Source organism: Cydia strobilella, chromosome 10, assembly GCF_947568885.1.
Source record: "Cydia strobilella chromosome 10, ilCydStro3.1, whole genome shotgun sequence".
Classification (NCBI taxonomy): Eukaryota; Metazoa; Arthropoda; class Insecta; order Lepidoptera; family Tortricidae; genus Cydia; species Cydia strobilella.
The window spans coordinates 7,546,258-7,568,719 of record NC_086050.1 but is presented as its reverse complement, the minus strand read 5'-3'; the positions used below and the strand labels follow the sequence as shown (position 1 = coordinate 7,568,719).

General features: G+C 36.6%; 2 protein-coding genes across 4 annotated transcripts in view; both read right to left on the bottom strand.

Moving 5' to 3' along the window:
* LOC134744634 (ribosome production factor 2 homolog) overlaps positions 1-22,462 on the bottom strand; it is a 228,528-nt gene that overhangs the window by 144,169 nt on the left and 61,897 nt on the right. The window lies entirely within an intron of this gene.
* LOC134744581 (organic cation transporter protein-like) overlaps positions 1-22,462 on the bottom strand; it is a 97,974-nt gene that overhangs the window by 32,991 nt on the left and 42,521 nt on the right. The window contains exon 1 of one of the 2 annotated variants that reach the window (XM_063678436.1): positions 21,888-22,371. The exons of the other annotated variant lie outside the window; for it this stretch is intronic. Within the exon in view, the coding sequence (XP_063534506.1) occupies positions 21,888-21,957 (70 nt within the window). The 5' untranslated portion in view covers positions 21,958-22,371. Of the gene's footprint in view, positions 1-21,887; positions 22,372-22,462 lie in introns of those variants that run through there. 2 annotated transcript variants of the gene reach the window in all.

Genomic DNA, 22,462 nt, shown 5'->3' with positions numbered 1-22,462 from the left:
AATATCGTCCACCCAACGAGCCAACGGACGCCAGGCACTCCTTTCGTCTGAAAGCGGCCACCATTCCGTTAACATTTTGGCCCACCTGCCATCACTCTGTCTGGCAACATGTTCCGCCCAGCTCCATTTGAGTTTAGTAATGACGCATCCGACGTCTTGCACCTTGGTGCGGCGTCGGATCTCGACATTCCTCACTCGGTCTTGAAGTTTGATGCCGAGCATGGCGCGTTCCATGGCTCTCTGTGCCACTCGAATTTTATGCACAGCCCCCTTAGTGAGCTTCCATGTCCCATGTCTCGGCACCGTAGGTCATGGTGGGCAGGACACATTGGTCACAAAACAAACAAACACATTTGGGGACAAAAACATTGTGAAGTGATCTAACTAAACCTTCACCGCCGCCGCCGCGCCGTAGAGCCGCATTTCAATTAAGGTATCTTCGTCAGCTAGAAAACTTCAGGAATAATCAGGAGTTTGACTTATGAATTAACTAACAATAAGTTCCGTACTTATTGTTAGTTAATTCATAAGTCAAACTCTCTTATAAATTCAAATGACCTTTGAGCAAAACACTTATCTACCTAAACCTGAGAAAATATATTAAACACCTCGGATATTCATTTAAAAATTTTCAATCAAAATTTTACCTTGAATAGTTAGGTAACTTAGAAATTGACAAATAAGAATCACATTTGACTTTGATTTCGAATTTATCGATTTTCATTCGGGGGTCAAAATTATTTTCGTTGTCTTTTTTCTGACCACTCTGTCACGCTTGTATTGGTGCTGTCTTCTATCAAATATATAAAACTTAATTTAATTTAAAATTTAAATATAATTTGATTATGTTTGAATGATCACTATATATACCTTAAATAAATAAAAAAAACTCGAGTGCTACATGTCTTATAGGCTTTATAGCTGCAGATTATATTTTACTTGAGGAAAATTAAAAACTAAATTGCATCCCATACAAAAAGCTACACTCCGTCACAGTTTTTGGGGACAAAAAACAAGACGAAAATAATTTTTCCCCTCACTAGCTCGGAAAGCCGTCTTTTATCCTTTAAAACAAGCGGGGAAAAACGCATTTTATCCACTAGTGGGGAAAGTAATTTGACCTTGGATGGAGCGTGTTTAAGTAGCTTGACAGATAACAAAACGTAAAACGCTCATAATAATGGTTCGTTCGATATTAATTATCATTAAACAAATGGATTTAGAATCTAATAAAAAATACCAAATTTAGCTTTATTTAATGATTTTATGTCATAAACTTTAAAGTTCCATTAGAAGTGTTTGTTTTTTAATAATGATGTTAAATATAATTCGGAACGCATAAGTTGAGTCGATGCAATTTCAAAACGCATCATTGACATTTCATACGTCAGAAATGTCAACATTGTCAACAAAATTTTTACTTAAAAACTTCTCACGTAAAAATACAGAATTTCCAGAGTTTATTGTTATAATATCGTAAAAAATGAGTGATTCCAGTGATGAAGATGATCTAACGATTGTGGATATCGCACTTTCCTCGCTATAGTGAGGTGAAAAGTTTTGTGTTACACACGGGTGCAAATGTATTTTACTTCTCGTGTGTTGAAACACTCGCGGGTAAAATACAACTTTGCACCCTTGTATAACAAATAACTATTGCCCCTCGGATCAACTTTAGTTAATACTTAATAGTAAGTAAATAAGTACGAGTATGTACCATTATTAGCATTATGTGCATTAATGGGGTCAATTTAGCATATTCGTACATTAAGTATAAATATTATAAAGTCAATAAGTCAAGGGTCCACTGTTTACTGTACAACTGTTACAATAAATCATAAAAGGACAACTAGTTCTCAAGTGCCAACCTAGAGATCGCAGAGAGCCTTCACCCAGAAATTTCTTTGCCTTATAAGCAAATATGATTACAAAGTTCATTGTAATTTTATTGACAATTAACTTAAATTTTTCGATATTTGTTCCGTACCGACCGCTGTATTTCCATCGTTTCAGTTAAAGCCGCATTTTGTTTGTAAATCAATATAATTCTATACCAAAAAATAAAAAAATATAAAAGCGTAAAGCGTGGGTATATGCGGTTAGGTATAACCTATCTTATTTCATTCAATCTAAGCAAAACCATAAACGGCATACTTGTTCAGTTAGGTACCTATTGTTTTTATGGGTAAGTATAAGTAGTTGGACAGTTTATTGCTTACAGTGACAATGCAAATGACTAATAAATATGAAATTGAAAGTCAGTCATTGGCAAAGTAGGATTTCCTTTTATTATTCAACTAAATTAGCCTTGTGACAAACTGGCACTTAATTAGTAAATAACCCCTTATTTATCAGATATATTGGCCAAAAACTACGGTGAACCTTGGGCTGTCTTGAAAATGTGTTACAATTGAAATGTTATATTAAACTTGTTTTTTTTTTTTTATTCCGTGGTTCCAGTTTTGTAAGTTTTATTAAGTGTAATATACGTATTATGAATTTAGACCCCTAGTTCGAAATATAACACAATGTAGGAATTTCTTCATCGGTGTATTGTATTATTTATAAGTATCTTACAATTTAAATTTTGTACATATTATTTATGCTATGTTAACCGACATCTCTAATTGGTAAAACCATGTCGAATGCGATTCCTCACTTGTTAAAAAAATAGTAATATATATACTATCGACGAGTACAGTGAATAGTAATATAAACAAATTACATACGTTCAAATACAAGAAACATGGTATTCCCCTAACTAATATAAAGGGACCGGGGCGGGAGCGCGCGCGGCCCAAAGCCCCTGCATACGAAAGCAGCCCGTGAAAGAGCCCGTCGAGCACGCCTGTTACTTATTCAGGAAAAGTCTCTCGAGCCCAGACGACTGGAAACTGTTGCCGCCCGAAGGTTGTTTTCACATGTCACGGTATCGTTATTGCATTCGTCGTGCATTGATTTGATAATCTCAGACAAGTTTTGTAGCGTATCAGATGAGATAATATGTTTTTAATATTTTTTATTTTATAGTTCCATTGTGTTAAACAATATTTATATTATATATTAAAAAAAATACGAATCCATTACGTATCAAATTAGGTATATAGGTATAAACACAAAATACCTACATATGAGTAGTATTTATTTAGTAAGTGACAAGCTAAACATTACACATACCGCTGTCACTTGCAACTACTAATTAATCACAATCAATTAATGACAATGCCCGCTGCCTTTTGTAGTTTGTGTGCTATGTTTACAGGAGCACGCACCTCTAAAAGAGCGTCACTATTCGAAATGATATTTTTCATGTTGATCACAGGTAGGTAATCTGTTCTTATGTACTTATTTAAAAAAAATAGACAAGCATAGCTACATGAATTGTTCCTTTTGGCAATGATACAAAGCAGGTACTTTACGTTCAGTCAATCACACTCGTAGTAACTTTTAGTATCTGCTTATGGTATTGATTTATATCATCATATCAATTTCAATCATCATTTATTATGAGTTTGGCGTCTTTTGCCTATATTCTTTGAAATTCGTAAATAGAAACCTAAAAGCGACTATAAAAATTATTGGTCTTGAGCATGTCTTGAGCCTTGACAATATCCGTCAATAATAGGCATCCTCAAATGTTACAGTTGAACTATTTAGATATCCAAACGAAACTGCAACAGTGACTTCCTAGTATTAAATCCTGGTCTAGATATAATTTAAATTAATGATTATTAAGTAATATTGTTCTCAATAAACATCATCGATCAACTGTTCATACATAACATAGTCACGCTTAACGAGTGTCAAATGTCAAGTAAATAAGTTATACTTTCTTTGTGACAAGAGTGATAGTGATACTAAATATTTCTACATTTATAATTATGACCAGGTTATTGCTTTAATAATTACCTTTTTAAAGAATAAGTTTTTTTTTCTGTAATTTGTGACATTGAGTCTTGTGTCGTAAAGTTATTTTTGGTGCATGAGTCCCTCAAGATGGCTACGATTGTTATTTGGATGTGTTATATTGGTAAATCAACATTGTCGGTGGGCCTTTGCTAGGCAGTGGAGATGGTGAGACATTAAATAGGTTAAACAGTTGTCATGGTAAAGCTGTAACAAAATACATGAAATCAGTAGTAATAATTATAAAGTATAATAGGTATACAAATAGCTATGCATTCCATGTGGTTATTGTAGAAATTTGCGTGAACGATGGTCGAGTGAAGGGCGGGCGAAAATTGCAGGTTGCCGGCACAAGCGGCGGATCTTGCGACAGGCTTATGAAAACTCTATTCGGTTTCTACACGCTCGCAAGACCAACTTTACATTTAATCTAAAAGCATTGTCACTATAATTCACTGCTAATGTTTTCAATATAAAAATGATACGCGATAAATTGACCAATTGCAAGAACCGATACCTATATTATCTCTTATTTTTGTAAGTGTGAATGAATAGTGTGATGTCTCGGAGCAGGTATCTAACTTATTGCGATGGCAATTAGCATAGCCATAAAAAACGTCTACTAAAGCGGGGTCAAGTAGAAATGAACTAATTAAACCATTTAAGTTCTATCAACCTTGACATTTAAACTCTCCCGGAAATCGAGTCTTCACACTTTACGTACCTACCTAACTTAGGTACCAATTAGTGCACAAACAGCCTCAAAGTTGCGATCAAGGGCAGCCAGGGTCGCGACAGTTCGATCAATCCATTAAACTGTCAAAATGACCCTGACATTACAAATTCTCCCCGGAATCGAGGAAGTGCTACCTACACTTCCGCTGTCCTGCGGCCGCGACCCTGCTAACGCTAACCGGTTCTTCCTACATACTGCCCATACTGGTCGCCATTGAATTGTCCACGAGAAATTGACCTACGTGCTCTGATAAACAAATGAACTTTGAGGAAATGGATTAAGCAAATCTGTCTTGTCGCAGTTGGACAACAAGTTCTTTTTTTATTATTATTATGATTACACACTTTTATTTAGCTTCACTGCGTATATACCTACCTTTGTATATAGTATAGTGGTTCAAATCTTGTAACTAAAATTTGAACCACTTCCCGGTATCTGATTCAGTTGAAATTTGGAGTACTGTTGTAATTCCGGTGACAATGGAATAATATGCTAACATGGAGGTGTTCTGATGATGCAGCCGGTAGGTAGCCAAAGGAACTCCTCGATGGAAACACATCAAGTTTAGGTTCATTATAAAGGTCTCAAGAAGTACTAGATAGACATGCAAACGAGAAGAAGTACAGTCAGCAATAAAAGTGTGTCACAAAAAAAAATTTGACAATTACTTGTTTATTACCTACGTGTGAATTGAAAAGTTACCTTATTATTATTATTTGTATCTCCTCACTCTCGGGTTTTCAGGCCCGGTCATTTATAAGGCGTGCGTGGGGATATAGATCCAACACGTAGAGGCCGTTTGGAGAGTTTTGATGTCATGTAGAACGCCTACTGGAACCCATTCACGGGTACATAAATAGATACCCGTAAACCTGTTTCAGCAGGCATTGGGAGCTATTATAGAAAAAAGGAAAGAGTCCTGGTCTATGGCTTAAATTTAGGTGGAATATAATACTGGGCTATTGCTAAGAGTTCCGGACACCTGCCATAACATTGTGCTATACAGTGCTATCGAGGCAGGCGGTGACTCGCCACTCGCAAGATGGGCACCTGATGCGCCATCGTAAAGACGGCCAGGCGCAACACCGGCGTGAGCGGCTCAGGGGTGTCGAGAGGTGTGCTGCGCTTTCTCCGAAGTTACTCGCGGCGTTATGCCCTTTAACACTTCCACCCCTGGAGCATATAGCTCTTACGACTCCCCTCTGGACGGCCAATGAAGGCAAGCCAGAGCTGAGAGTCCTGCGGGTCCCCTTGGGGTCCACTCCGACCGACGAAGACACGCCAGAGACGGAGACCCTGACGGACTCTCTGGAGCACTCGGGTCCGTGGGGTCGTCACTCCCCAACAGCTCGCCACAAGCTGCCCTGCGGGCTTATTATTATTATTATTATGGCAATTGAAGTGTAATTTTTAAGACTTTACCGTTTAAGAACTGTAAAAGAGGTATAGAATAGAATAGAATAGAATAGAATTTCTTTATTTGCCAGAATACGTGTATAAGATGACAACAGAAAAGGTTTACATGTATCAGTATTCAGTCGAGGACACGACATGCAAATAATTGACAATTTAATAATTTTAACATAAAATAAAAGTACAATATAGAAAATATTACGACAGAAATGAAAACAGTGGGTAATTTTTCCTGTTAAAAAACTAATAATAAGTTGGTAACAATTTGAATATTAAATAACAAAATGTCCATGAATAAATAAAACTAATATCGATAAGTTAAATTTTTTATATAAAAAGTCAAATTACCTAATGGATGTGTATAATTTATTTAAAAGTCATTGGGAAAATAATTTAATAATAAGATGTCAAAATATATACATAATTTATGCAACTTTAATTATCATTCTAATTGCTTTAAATAATTATTGTGCTCTAAAAATTCCCTCACACAGTATTCACACGGGATTTTAGACAAAGTACTTCAAATGCTCCTTTAGGATGTGACTGGGAAAGCACTGAGGGGGAGAGGGTGAGGTGGCTGAGGGGGGCGTGGTAAATAGTGAGGAAGTGTATTAGAACTGTCAACAGTAGAACTAAATAGCAACGCAGAAAACAATCTCTTGACAATAGAGTTATCGACAAACATTACTTCTTTTGAGCACTTCGCCTTAAAGTTTTCGCGTAAATATAAACTGTTGGTAATTTGGTTTCATCTACTCCTCTATAGTAGTTAAAATATTTTGGTTCCAATTTTACACCAATTAAATCTATGGAACGCTAGAAAAAACGTATCTACATCAGTTACACTAATTTTGGTTAAGTTTAATTCTGTAATTGAATATTAGCATAATTTGGTCACCTCAGTACCAAGTCCACATTGACCGTTTGGAGAGGATACAAAACATTTTCTTAAAATCTTTAGCTTACAGAACAGGTACATACTTCGAATATTCAGCATTAGCGGCAAAGCATTTTTGTGTTCCTTCTCTCCTTAATCGTAGGAATTACTTAGATATTATGTTACTGCATAAAATTCTTAAAGGTAACATCAACTGTCCTGATCTCCTAAAACTTGTCCGCGTCTCCCCTTACGACCTAGATCTTTATTCCATGTGAGCTTTTCTCGCAAGAACTATTCTAGACATACCTTTTTCAGACGAGTCCCCAGTTACTATAATAAATGTTTGTTCGATATTGATCCTTTTAATAATTCCTTGTCTAGTCTAAAAATGCTAGTAACACGTACTCTTTTAGTAATTTGTTTGTAGTTATATGTCACTTATATGTATTCTTAAACTACTACGTTGTTCTCACCTAACTTTTTATTTTATTAATATTCGTTTTATGAACCTCCAGGTCTGTTTGTATCACATCTCAATTTTTGTACATTGGGTACAACACATGTAACATGTATATTATGACTGTTTGTGTTCTAAATAAAAATAAAATAAAAAAATAGTTTTATAAATTATCGCAACAGGCCGTCCCAGTCCCAGGCCAGATTACAAAAAGCGTAACATGGGCCTATAAAAGCCTCACTTAGTCGAAGCCTTAATTGATAAGGCCTTATACATTCATTCATTCTTGGGATTCATGTTATTTTTGTACATTGGGTACAACACATGTAACATGTATATTATGACTGTTTGTGTTCTAAATAAAAAAAATAAAAAAATAGTTTTATAAATTATCGCAACAGGCCGTCCCAGTCCCAGGCCATATTACAAAAAGCGTAACATGGGCCTATAAAAGCCTCACTTAGTCGAAGCCTTAATTGATAAGGCCTTATACATTCATTCATTCTTGGGATTCATGTTATCGAGGTCCTACTGTAATCTACCTTCTACCTAAGTAAACTAGATATGCGCTAGTCGGGATAACCACCGGCCGTGCCTTATCGCTCGGAAGCGCCGGACGCAAGCGCAGATTAGCTCAAACCTCAGCACCCGTGACGGTGACCTGCGATTAACGTCGTCTTTTGTCATCGAGACGATAGTTTATTTGCTATAATATTCTGACGATATAACGAATTGATGCAACATGTTTGCGGATAGGTAGTACGAAAAACTAGCTTAGCTAAAAGATGCTAGTGTCAACAGACAGTCTTTCTCTGATACCACGAGGTCATTGTAGGCTAATGCCTACCGGGTAGGCCCTACCCTATTCTACTAAAATTAGTAGGTACTATTAGAAACGTCAGACTCGTTGACATCATGCGGAAAGTAACGGAAATACCTGGGGGCATCACATGGAACGAAAGCTCACACCTGAGGACCTCGACTACGCAGACGATATAGTGTTGGTTTCGTCTTCACTGCCTGGCCTCCAAATGAAGCTGGACTCGTTACGAGAGGAAGCTCAAGAGAAGGGCCTACGAATCAACGCCAGGAAGACCGTTGAAATCCGAGTTCAGACTCAATGGTACACCGCTGGAATCTGTCGCTAAGTTCACGTATCTCGGCAGCACCGTGACCAACAGTGGTGGCCCTGATGACGACGTCGACGCGGGGATCAAGAAAGCCAAAGGTGCTTTTCCCAGTTAAAACCGGTATGGGATTCGAACGTGCTCACACGGGGGATCAAGATTTCCCTCTTCGATTCCATAGTGAAGTCTGTTTTGTTCTTCGGCTGCGAGACTTGGAAGGAGACAAAGGGTCTGATGTGCAAGCTACAAGTGTTTGCCAACAAATGCCTAAGATCCATTCTGCGCATATTCTGGCCGAACACTATCAGCAACAAGGACCTATGGAATCGATGCCACCAAGTTTCGGTCAAGCAAGAAATCGCTCAGCGGAAGTGGAAGTGTAGGGCACACTCACCGAAGACCAGAGGACGACCGGCCAGGATCGCTTTCACGTGGAAGCCGCACGGGAGCAGAGGGCCTACCGCGAACCACGTTCGACGTGTTGCTGCTCTGTCGCACTTGTAAATTCGTACGTAAGTGTGACAGAGAGGCAACACGTCGAACGTGGTTCGCGGTAGGCCCTCAGATGACGGGGCCGGCCGGCATACACGTGGCAGCGTACTGTCGACGCTGATCTGCGGGCAGCAGGACTGAGTTGAAGGGACGCGGAGCGTGAGGCACAGGACAGGAGCGGATGGCGACGTCTCACGAAAGCCCTCTGTACCAATGGGGTACCATAGGACGACAACAGAAACGTCAGATATTTTTTTTAAGCTTATTAATACGCGAACGTACCGTTTAATCTAATAATCAGAATGTTCTTGTGAAGTATCTACATATCAAGCCAGAATGTAAAGTTGAGAGGACACTCTAAGAAACTTGTCAAACCCTCGTGTGCTAGCAACCCTAGGAATAGACCTGTACCGCTGGCTATATTTTGACCCCTAGGTTATAAAAATATTAAAGTCAATTCTGTTTTCGCTTATGAATACTTTGTTAAGATGTAAATCTTACATTTTGTTTTGTGTCATATATATAATTTGCTTTTCTAGTAATTTGTTATTTTGTGGTAATTATTTTTTATTTTGAATTATCTTGGAGAAAAAAATATTCGAGAGAAAACATGTAACTGTGTTGCATTTAGGATAGTGTTTTTAGTGTGAAAACATAGTTTGTGTCAATTACGTCCACTGCAATCTGATACTATGTCATAATATTCTAAAAGACACAAAAAAAAATTAGAGTTAAAAAAAATTACTTAGGTCGAATTTAATCGTTTAAATAGGTCCATTAAATGATTTTGTGTCTTATTAAGGCATAGCTTCATAAGATATTTGATGATTTTGTTGTAACAGGCTGTCACCGTTACAAAAGAATATTAAAGATATTAGAGTTTACATCTTATTAATTTGAAATGCGGGATAAATAAGATGTATGAATTTGTGTCACTTTCATCCACTGCATAAACAAATATTACAAAAATATTATTTGCGTTCAAACGAAGCTAGCGGGCGGTCTGAATGGGCAACGGAGGCCGTGCAGGGTGGGGCCGCGGCGTGACCTTGCCGTACGCAACGCATGTTTACTTCGCCTGTGCGCCAAATTAACGCAACTTATTCAAAGAAGTTACGCAAACAACACAACAACAAGCAACAAGCAAGCAAAGAATGCGTCGAATTATCTTTTACCTATTTAAAACTCATAGATATTGTACAATGTCACCATTATGCAAAAGAACTGTAAGTACATGTTTGATTTGCGAGCGAGCTGGCAACATTGCGCAGGGAAATCTTAAAAATATCGCGTTTACGTGAACGCCACATACATTTGTGACAGTGATAGGGAAAAGGTACCACTAAAGTAAAATTTGGTTATTAATACCGTGACTTTCTTTCATTCTTTGATAAAAAAAATTGCTATTTATGCAACAAGTGCGGAAATCATCTTTACGCACGTGTATCATACAATGTTTTACTATGCATTGTGCGAGTAAATAAAAAAACATGTCATGGCAAATAAGTTTAATTATTAAAAGGAGTGTTTTAAATCGACACGAGTTGCGAATTACCTATTCGCACGTGTATCGTACGTTTTACAGTACATATGGCCCTTTAAACTTTCGACATATGCACGGTAAGTGCTCTTTTCCGCACTAGTGCGAGAAAGTAGCACCATATGTACTGTAAAAAAAAATTGAAAACAAAAAGCACTAGTGCGGAAAAGCAGTACTTTCCGCACGATATGGCTCCGTAGGAAACGCACTTTTCGAGCACATGCATTGTAAAAAAATATATAGGACTGTATCTCCTAAACCATGCGTCGTAGCGCAAAAATAATAAAATTTTCGTTCCCCTTTATGTAACCCAAAAGTAATACATGAAAAATACAATGAAAAAAAAAAGAAACAAAATCTTTATAGGGCTGTATTAGCTGTATCTCCTATATCGTGCATCGTAGCGCAAAAATAATCAAATTTTCGCTCCCCTTTAAGAAGCCCCTAATTAAGATTCAAAAACGCAAAAAAGAAAAAAAAAGAGGAAAAAATCTTTATAGGGCTGCATCTCCTAAACCGTGCATCGTAGCACAAAAATAATCAAATTTTCGTTCCCCTTAAGAAATCCTTAATTAAAACTTTTAAAAAAACCAGGAAAAAAACTTTATAGAGCTATTATAGCTATATATATAGATATAATATCTCCTAAACCGTGCGTGGTGGCGCAAAAATAATAAAAATTTCGTACCCCTTTATGAAGCCCCAAAGTAATATAATAAAAACACAATGAAAAAAAAGAAAAAAAAATAACAAAAAAACTTTATAGGGCTGTATCTCCTACACCGTGCATCGTAGCGCAAAAATAATTAAAAAAAATCCCTTTAAGAAACCCCTAATTAAGATTGAAAAACGCAAAAAAGAAAAAGTGGAAAAAAAATCATTTTAGGGCTGTATCTCCTAAACCGTGCGTCGTAGCGCAAAAATAATAAAATTTTCGTTCCCCTTTACGGAACCCCAAAATAATATACAAAAAACCCAATGAAAAAAAAAACAAAAAAAAAATCTTTATAGGGCTGCATATCCTAAATCGTGCATCGTAGCGCAAAAATAATCAATTTTTCGTTCCCCTTTAAGGATCCCTTAATTAATACTTTAAAAAAAACAAAAAAAACAGGAAAAAATCTTTATAGAGCTATATCTCCTAAACCGTGCGTGGTAGCGCAAAAAGAACAAAATTTTCGTTCCCCTTTACGGAACCCCAAAATAATATACAAAAAACACAATGAAAAAAAAAACAACAAAAAAAATCTTTATAAGGCTGCATCTCCTAAACCGTGCATCGTAGCACAAAAATAATCAAATTTTCGTTCCCCTTTAAGAAACCCTTAATTAAAACTTAAAAAAAAACCAGGAAAAAAAACTTTATAGAGCTATTATAGCTATATATTAGAGATCCACGCCGCAGCCAAAAAACCCAGCGGCGGCGCGCTGGGTTTTGAACCCGGCGCGGCGCGGCGTCGCCGGCGTGAGGACATTTTTTAGGAGGAATAATTAAAAAAAAACATAACTATGCTAGGAATAAACATTTATCTCTTATCTCCATCAATCACTGACTAAAAATTGTTTACAGTACAGCTACAGTGGTTGTAATTATCGTGAATAAAAAATATTTTGTTCACCTTTGCCGGATTTAAGCGCGATCGCTTAGCAGTCAAAACCATCCCAGCTACAGAAAACACCCTTTCACTGGGTGTACTTGTAGCTGGAATGCTTAAAAGTGACCGCGCCAACCCTGCAAGCTAAGGAAACATTTTTTTTTGTTCCCAATACAATATCGCCTACCCTGTTCGTTCTGCATATCAATGATATGTTATTTACTAACAATATTCATTGCTATGCGGATGACAGCACTGGTGATAGCTGTTATACAGGTCGTGCAAACGCCCCCCCCTGAGCAGGTGTCGGAGTGCAGGATGCGACTTGTGTCTGAGATCGAGACGTCCCTTGAATAGGTCTCCAAATGAGGTAGACGTAACCTCGTCCAGTTCAACCCTAGTAAGACACAAGTCTGCGCGTTTTCCGCCAAAAAAAAACCCATTTGTCACGGCGCCAAAGTTTCAGGGCATTCCCCTTACCACCGCTAAAAGTATCGCGATACTTGGTGTCGACATTACGAACGAAGTCCAGTTTCGTAGTCATCTGGAACAAAAAGCCAAACTGGCCTCCAAAAAACAGAGCCAAACAGTACTTCACACCGGGTCACCGACTTTTGTTATATAAAGTGCAGGTTCGACCTCATATGGAGTACTGTTCTCATCTCATCACTGGTCTGGCGCTCCACAATACCAGCTCCTTCCCCTTGACTCCATCCAACGGCGGGCAGTTCGTATTGTCGGCGATCCCGAACTTACTGTACAATGGGGAATGTTCCGAAGAACTTTTTGATCTGGTGTCATCGTCTCGTTTCTATCACCGCACGCACCTCCCGCCAAAGGAGCAAAACTCATCCTCACTTCTTAGACACATGGCACACCAAGAATAAGCGGGCATCTCGCTCGTTTCTTCCCAGAACGTGCAAAATGTGGAATGAGTTGCCTCCTGAGGTATTTCCTTTGCGCTTCGACATGGGATTCTTCAAGAAGCGGGTATTTAGGGTTCTCAAGGGTCGGCAATGCTTAAGGGCTCCTGTGTTGTTGCTTATGTCCATGGGCGACGATGACTGCTTCCCATCAGCCGGCTCGTCTGCTCGTTTGCTGACTATCACATAAAAAAACTAGTCAAGCCAAGCACTGCAATGAAGTGAGTGAGCCAGCGTTCGTTCTTTCACTTCACTCACGCGGCGTGATGGATAGATGATGCGGTGGGGATGGGGGTCAGTGGAGCGGGCGGGAGTGATGCATGCAGCGACCAGTCGCTAGCGCACGGAATGGCGACAGCGCATTGTTTGTTTTGGTCGGTTTGTTCATCATATTTATTCGAATTTCGAGGTCGGCGCGAAATTTTGAACGAATATAATATCTCCTAAACCGTACGTGGTGGCGCAAAAATAATAAAATTTTCGTTCCCCTTTATGCAACCCATAATTTATATTTAAAAAAAAAACGCAAAATTTAAAAAAAAAACATAGGGCTGTATCTCTTAAACCATGCGTCGTAGCGCAAAAATAATTTAAAAAAACCCCTTTAAGAAACCCGTAATTAATACTTAAAAAAAAAAAAAAGGAAAAAAAACTTTATAGAGCTGTATCTCCTAAACCGTGTGTGGTACCGCAAAAACAATAAAATTTTCGTTCCCCTTTATGCAACCCATAATTTATATTTAAAAAAACGCAAAATTTAAAAAAAAAATCTTTATAGGGCTGTATCTCCTAAACCATGCGTCGTAGCGCAAAAATAATAAAATTTTCTTTCCCCTTTATGCAACCCGTAATTTATATTTAAAAAAAACGCAAAATTAAAAAAAAAAACATTATAGGGCTGTATCTCTTAAACCATGCGTCGTAGCGCAAAAATAATTTAAAAAACCCCTTTAAGAAACCCGTAATTAATACTTTAAAAAAAAAAAAAAAACAGGAAAAAAAACTTTATAGAGCTGTATCTCCTAAACCGTGCGTGGTACCGCAAAAATAATAAAATTTTCGTTCCCCTTTATGAAACCCGAAAGTAATATACAAAAAACACAATGTAAAAAAGAAAAAAAGAAAAAAAAAAACAATAAAAAAATCTTTATAGGGCTGTATCTCTTAAACCATGCGTCGTAGCGCAAAAATAATTTAAAAAACCTCTTTAAGAAACCCGTAATTAATACTTTAAAAAAAAACAAAAAAAAAACAGGAAAAAAAACTTTATAGAGCTGTATCTCCTAAACCGTGCGTGGTACCGCAAAAAAATTAAATTTTCGTTCCCCTTTATGCAACCCATAATTTATATTTAAAAAAAAAACGCAAAATTTAAAAAAAAAAACATTATAGGGCTGTATCTCTTAAACCATGCGTCGTAGCGCAAAAATAATTTAAAAAACCCCTTTAAGAAACCCGTAATTAATACTTAAAAAAAAAAACAAAAAAAAACCAGGAAAAAAAACTTTATAGAGCTGTATCTCCTAAACCGTGCGTGGTACCGCAAAAACAATAAAATTTTCTTTCCCCTTTATGCAACCCATAATTTATATTTAAAAAAAACGCACTTTTTAAAAAAATCTTTATAGGGCTGTATCTCCTAAACCATGCGTTGTAGCGCAAAAATAATAAAATTTTCGTTCCCCTTTATGAAGCCCCTAAATAATATACAAAAACACAAGAAAAAGAAAGAAAAAAATAATAACAAAAAAACTTTATAGGGCTGTATCTCCTAAACCGTGCATCGTAGCGCAAAAATAATCAATATCCGTTCCCCTTTAAGAAGCCCCTAATTAAGATTTAAAAACGCAAAAAAGAAAGAGAAAAAATCATTTTAGGGCTGTATCTCCTAAACCGTGCGTCGTAGCGCAAAAATAATAAAATTTTCGTTCCCTTTTATGAAACCCCAAAGTAATAACAAAAAACGCAATGACAAAAAAAGAAAAAAAAACAACAAAAAAAACTTTAGGGATGTATCTCCTAAACCGTGCATGGTAGCGAAAAATAATCAAATTTTCGTTCCCCTTAAGAAGCCCTTAATTAAGATTTAGAAACGTAAAAAAGAAAAAGAAAAAAATCTATATAGGGCTGTATCTCCTAAACCGTGCGTCGTAGCGCAAAAATAATCAATTTTTCGGTCCCCTTTATGTAACCATTAATTTATACAAAAAAAAAAACGCAAAAAAAAAAGTTTTTTTTTTATAGGGCTTGATCTAAACCATGCGTCGTAGCGCAAAAATAATTAAATTTTCGTTCCCCTTTATGAAACCTCAAAGTAATATACAAAAAACACAATGTAAAAAAGAAAAAAACAATAAAAAAAACTTTATAGGGCTGTATCTCCTAAACCGTGCGTCGTAGCGCAAAAATAATCAAATTTTCTTTCCTCTTTATTCAACCCTTAATTTATATTTAAAAAAAAACGCTTTCACTAAACTGCTGTAACTCGGAAACTTAGAATCCACAAAGGGGACTTTACTAAATTATGACACATATTAAAGCCTGACCAGTAATATATGATCATTGTCAAGAGGGCGCTGTTCATTCTCATGTATAGGGTGACAGTTCAGTATAGTATGAAAAAATATTGTATTTAATGAACATCATCATCAATGTAATTAATGTTGCTTGCCACGCTTAAACATAACAAAAATCACAATAAATTGCGTCTTAAAATAAACTTAAAAAGTCTACTAAAAATCGAAACAAAAGTAATTTTTAAGTCGCTGTTGTGACATTCTCAATCAAAAGGTAGGTACCACTTTGTCGTTTACCATAAAGACGAAATTTGATTATATCTTTATACAAATAACCTGTCAGAGAAAGTGGTACCTTTTGATTAGGAACGTCACAAATGTTGGTCAGTATGAGGAGTGCAGCCTACAGTTTATTTTTAATTATATTTATATACCTACTACGGTAAGATTAAGACAATGTAATTATGCCTACGAATGAAATAAATACACTGTATCGCAAAACTAAGTGGCGAGACAGCTCATAATGCCATCTCTTGGTTGGTCTTAACAAGGGTAAAGGAGATAGTATTAAGATCTCAGTCGCCAGCTGATATTGCGGCAAGTATAATAAGCACCCCACCCGCGTAGGTACCCTTCCCCGCGCACGCCCTTCTTGCTCAATTGAGTTTTATTTTGCCAGATAGTAAAAAAACCGTGGATCAAAATGACCCAAATTATGAATGATGTCTCAATGTGGTATTATAATATTGTAGACGTAAACTTAATAACATGAATTTTTTTTTGTGGCAGATACAGGGTGTTAATTAGATTTTTTTTTTTTTTAAATAAAAGCGGTGGATGAATTTGACACAGATTTGTTTGAATAACATATAACAATGTTCTGTAAAGTACAACACTTCACTTACCGACTCTAATATTTTTTTAGGCGTTTTAGGATCAATATTAGGTATTTATTAAATGCCATTATACCCGTGGATGAAAATGACACAAAATGCGTGTGTACGTCGGAAGCCACTTTGCCTTTACAGGGAAACAAAGAATTTCGTCTCGAATATTTTTTTTACAGAATGCTGATTGAAAAAAGAAATACCTAAATTTCTACCTAAGCAAATACCTAGGATGACACAAAATATTATTTTTAGGTTTAGTATATGGTCTGGAAACTATATATAAAAAATAAGCAACATTAATATTCTTATAACCTCAGAAGTTATTGGTACAGGTCTAGAAACACTTCTTGCCGAACCGTGTGGTAAATGTGTGGAACAACAATGTAACCCCGAGGTTATGTAACACGATGCTTACTTAATTGCAGGGCATTTGTTTATTAATACTTCTAGGCAATTCCTTATGGTAGACACCCTTGAATAAGTAAATTAAGTAAAAGTACTGTCGCATTTATTCCTCGTAAAACTCTAACTGCGCAAATATAGTTTTAAGAGAATGCCCTGTATATTGTGTAATATTCACAAGATCCATGGTCTAATCGCCTTTCAATGCAATCATTATTGCCTATTAAGCAAGCACTGTATTGCACACCGAAATGCATCGCCACGCCAGTAAGTACGTTCAGATATAATTTCCCACAAACGAAGGACGATGGCAATTACCATGTTGCAATGAATGTTCTATGACAATGTTAAAATTAAGACCGAAATAGAAAACCACGCGAGTTTTATTGTTTTAATCATTTAGTTGGGTAATCTGGGGAGCCATTAACACGTAGTCAAACGTGCTACACATTTAACTTATCGGTAACTTACGATATTTGAGGATTTCTAATTAATACATACTTGATAACGGGGTAGGGCTAGGGGACGTCGAGTAAGTACCTATAGTAGTTACGTAAGTAGAAGTATGTTATGCCGATTTTTACGACATAGCTAGTCTACAACCTAAACAGTCAAAGTTTAGACTGTTACGATTTCGAGAGTGATAGTTGTATGTTGATATGTGTGAATAGTCATATTATTGACATTTAGTTTTTTCAGCTCTTATTTTATGTTTCATGTACAATTATGGTTAACGTGGTGATGCCTACGTATCTAACAACCAATTGAAAAAACTTAGTTTGCAATGCTCTGCATCATATTCCCTTGCCAGGAACAGCAAATTATACGAGTAAATCCAAGGTTGTGGAAACTTAACTGCTCGCTAAAGCGTAATATTTATTTACAATGAAAAGGTTATTCCGAGCTGAAAACATACATGGAAATGAAAGGTACGAGGATCATTGTGGTGCTGCACCGATGCATGCGACGCGCAGATTGTGTCCCTTACCCCTCGCGCGTCGCGGGGCCCGCTCGACCAGCGAATTGAAATTTCCAATTTGTTTGATTCGTTGTGCGAAAAATAAACAGGTACTTACGCGAGATTTCCATAAAAAGGCATTTAATTTAAGACATTTTTTTTATAAATAAGATTTAAATTGTATTGCTCTATAAATAAGTGCAGCTACGAAAATGGTATTTCAAACCGGCATTTATTTTAAATAAAAATTAGGAAGCATTGACCAATTTTGTTAATACCCCTAGCTATTAGTGGCTGGGACTTTTCTCGAAAAGTCTTCTAGAAATCGATTTTCGCGCATTTTGTTTCGGATATGGGTATTTAACCAGATATATCAAAAAATAAGAAAAGTACATCAAGTTGAAAACAGAATAATTTTCTGTTATGTTAAACTGCAACTATTATTAAAACAAACAAAAATCTCCGGATGTTCTCTACATGTTGCAATCCTCAACCGATTCTCGTGAAATTTTGTGAGCAGGTTCAGTAGTTACATACATTTTTTCTGTCGTTTCGTTTTTTTGGAAAATGTAAAAAATGGTAGAAATTGGCATAAAGGACTTAAGTGCCATAGAGCGCGTGTCAAAAAATTGCCATATAAATAGCAATCGTGACAATTTCATGTTTAAGTTGAATATATATGGCGCAGATCTGCTCCTAAGCATACGAAAGGTTAATAAGACCACTGTGAGTGCGCTGTGATAATGACTCAACGAAGTAAGTATTGTTTGGTTTTAATTTTTTTTAAGCTTATGAATCTTTTCGTGAGGTTTACAGCTTACTCTTTGTTGTTCTCTATCTCGCGCACGAGATACTGTCGCGGTGATGAACTCGTGCTAAGCCTCCAGGACCCTATTATCAGATACAGTCATAATGACAATTGGTCTAACGAAATATAATATACTTATACCGTTTCAAATATACAATATTTTCCGCATGGGTATAGCACAGTCAGCATCAAAAGTAGCAGATGAAACTACGCGTCAAAAGTATCTTCCACCCTGGATTACTCATTCCTTTAAAAAAATAGATATAATTCTCTACAGTTTGCGGTAAAAAGTACCTGTCACAGTATAGTTGTTCTAAAGATTTAGGAATCTTTTTTTGCCAAGGTATTTAATGAAATACCTATGTAACTTTTGACGCGTCGTAGTCCAATACGCTTGATACGCTGACTGTACAGCCGTCACTGAGAAATCGGGGAAATAAACGTAGATCCCAACGAACTGAAAACCGTATCCTTCAAAATCACAGTTTAGCTAGTGAGGTATGTGACGCCATATACAGTAAAATAGAGATTGAGGGGGCAGAAGAGACGCGAATGTTTTCAGTTTTTACATGGATTTTTTAGTTTAGGTGGCACTAAGAGTAATTTTATTACACTATTACTTTTTCTTGAGGAAACAATGAGTAGCCAAATTATAACGTTAAAAAAAACTGGAATCTCTAGAAGTAAGAGAAATAGCGGGCCAGGAGCAGAACCGGGGTGGCGGGGAGTGATCATGCGTAAGAGGAGCGATAAGGATGAGCGGAGAGTGGGACAGACAACGGATCAAGGTAAGCTAATCCGAAAGTCACAATCCGAAAGTTTTACCCCATATATTTTCCCAACTCACCTCATTGCTATCCCCTATACCTAACCCCAACTACGGAGTGAAGTGGGATTTCCTACTATTTTGTGCTTAATTGCTTATCATCAAAATTATGAAATGAAACGACAGATAATCATTAAAAACTAAAATTCACAAGGCCGGATAATTTTTTATGTATTAAAAATCAACGTGCCACATGTAAAAATATTTTTTATCGAGGTTTGAATGTCTGTTTTGTTCCTACTCACTCCATTTTACGGTAGGTACTTATTTTTCTTGCAAAACTTTGTTAAAAAAGCCTGTTATTCACGAGTGAAAAGACTACATCCCACTCCACGTGGCAACATAGGCACGTTAGCACAATGCGGATTGGGGACTTCACACACACACCAATTAATGTATGTTATAAATATTGAATTTATTATTTGAAAACACTCAAAAGCGAATCTTACCAACAATAAAACCTAGCTGAATCGCTTTTTTACCCTCGTTAACCTCTGGTTTGAAAATTTAATCGAATCATTACTTTACAATTGAATACCTACCGGGCTACCGCGAAAACTCAGGCAAACTAATTATTTAAAAAATGTATGATCGAATTGTCCTTTTCATACGCCCCTATATTGTAAATTTCATCGAAATCGCTAGAGCCGTTTTTGAAAAATTACCAAAATAAATGGGCAAATTTACCTGAAAAAATATAATACTTAGATTATTTTTCGCTACTGTATTTAGCTGCAGAATACATTCTGCATCTTTGTAGCATCCATGCTTCATTGTTAAAATTATGTAAAAAGATGTTTATTATTCAAAGCCATTGTCATATTTTTCATCATTATTTTCATTCGTCTTCGCTAATAATATAAGTATTTGTCGGCATCTTAACATAAATAGCAAACACCACGCTTTGCATAAACCGCACTTTTAGTTAAGTAATTGAGATGTCATTAATAGAAAATCATTAGGTACTGATTTTTTCCTAGTGACTGGGTAAACATACTTGTTTTCAGTCATTATCATTACACAGTATTAGTGTTAAAAAATTTAACCGCGACCTCCGGATGGAGGAAGATACTTTTAACTTAAAAGTATCTTCATTCTTCCTCTATCCGGAGGTCGCGGGTTCAAACCCCGGCTCGTAGGTAATGTAGGTACTAATGAGGTTTTCGGAACCTTTGTACGAAATTATATTTACCAGTCGCTTTTCAGTGAAGGAAAACATCGTAAGGAAACCGGACTAATCCTAATAAGGTCTAGTTTCCTGTCTGGGTTGAAAGGTGGCAGTAGCTCTCGTAAAAATTTATGCCTACGCCAATTCTTGAGATTAGTTGCCAAGCGAACTTCAGGCTCCCATGAGCCGTAGCTAAAAATGCCGGGATAACGCGAGGAAGATGAGGGTTTAAAGTGTCTGGACAAATAGGTATACCAGCACTAAATTCAGAGACATAATTTATAATGTAAATCTAGGTAGGTAATTGTTATAGAAAATGGTAGGCATAGCGTATACGACGAATAGACGTTGACGTGTAGACGAATTTAATAAACTTATCACAGTGGATGCTGACTCTGTTAATCGCTCGTGATAATTACAAACTAAGATGTCTAGTTATATGACATCAAATCATTTTGCGTATATGGAGATAACCCCGGGATCGGCCGATCCACTTGCATATTGATGCATTGCAGAGGAAGAGGAAGTGCTATATTATTTATTAAGTACACCAGACTACTTCAATATGAAATAACAAATTAATTTCGATTACTTCAATATGTTTCAAGAAAATACTTTACCGTATAGGTATTGCGTTCGATCGAGCCAATACGCAATGTTTATGCCGTTTCTATTTTATCGTGGTTCCGATAATATGTCGTAAAAAGGGCCGTTGTCTATGTACCTACCGTCCGTTCGACCGTCATTTTTACATTTAGTTTTACAAGGGGGCGAAGTTGTTGTTTAACCTCTCGTGCTATTATTTATAGATAGCAAGCGAAAGATTCCAAAATTGAAATCTTTTCGATAAATGGAATCTTGAGCTTGGCGAGGGTTTCAAGGCACGAGGGTTAAACAAATTTTGCCACCGAGTGGATCACAACATTTTCATCACAACACACCATCACAACATATTACCAACACAAGAAAAATACTAACTGTAAAATACTAAACAAAATCAAAGCTAATAAATTCAAAATGAATGTTATTAAATATTCATCATTCAAAATCATAATTTTAAAGGCAATTCTACCAACTAACGTAAGGAAACAACTCAAAATTTGCATCTGATTACTTTGCCCCACGCCCACATCATGTGTAAAGGTATGTATGTGTATTATATTATTGCATTTTATCCACGTAAAATGCAACTTTCTCATCAGTTTTTGAACTGGCTGTTGTGGTGAAAAATACTTTATTTTACTTACTTTTAAAAAGACCCATTTTGAAACACTTTCTCATTATGTCCGGAAAGCTGTTAACTTTTACTTCGCCCATAGGTGAGTTTCAGTTTTTCACGTTACTACTAAATTGTAAATATTTATTTTTAAATATTTGTTCCACAAAAACACACGTTTACGTTGTTTCTTATATTTCACTTTAGGGACATTTTAATAGTTAAAAAAAAATGTTTTTTTTAATCCCGCGCGAAGTGTAATTTATCTGGTATAGCACCGAACCGCTTCGAGCTGATAGATTAGACTGACACCGGGGCGGCGCGCGCGCCGGCAGCCGGCGCTCGCGCTCCGCCGGACCATTGCCACACTCCGTGGAAATCACATGTACAAGGAGAACCGATTATCTCATTACACTCATTGTCACATCTCTCCATATCTCGTATATCAGCAAGCATAACAACGCATTGCGATACGAGACGAGATAATAAACACAAATAAAAGAAATTGCACTGAAATTCACTGTACTGAATAAGTAAACATGTCTTGATATGACCAATAAATATAAACTTGACCGCTATGATATTTTTAAGAAACTGAACAAGGTC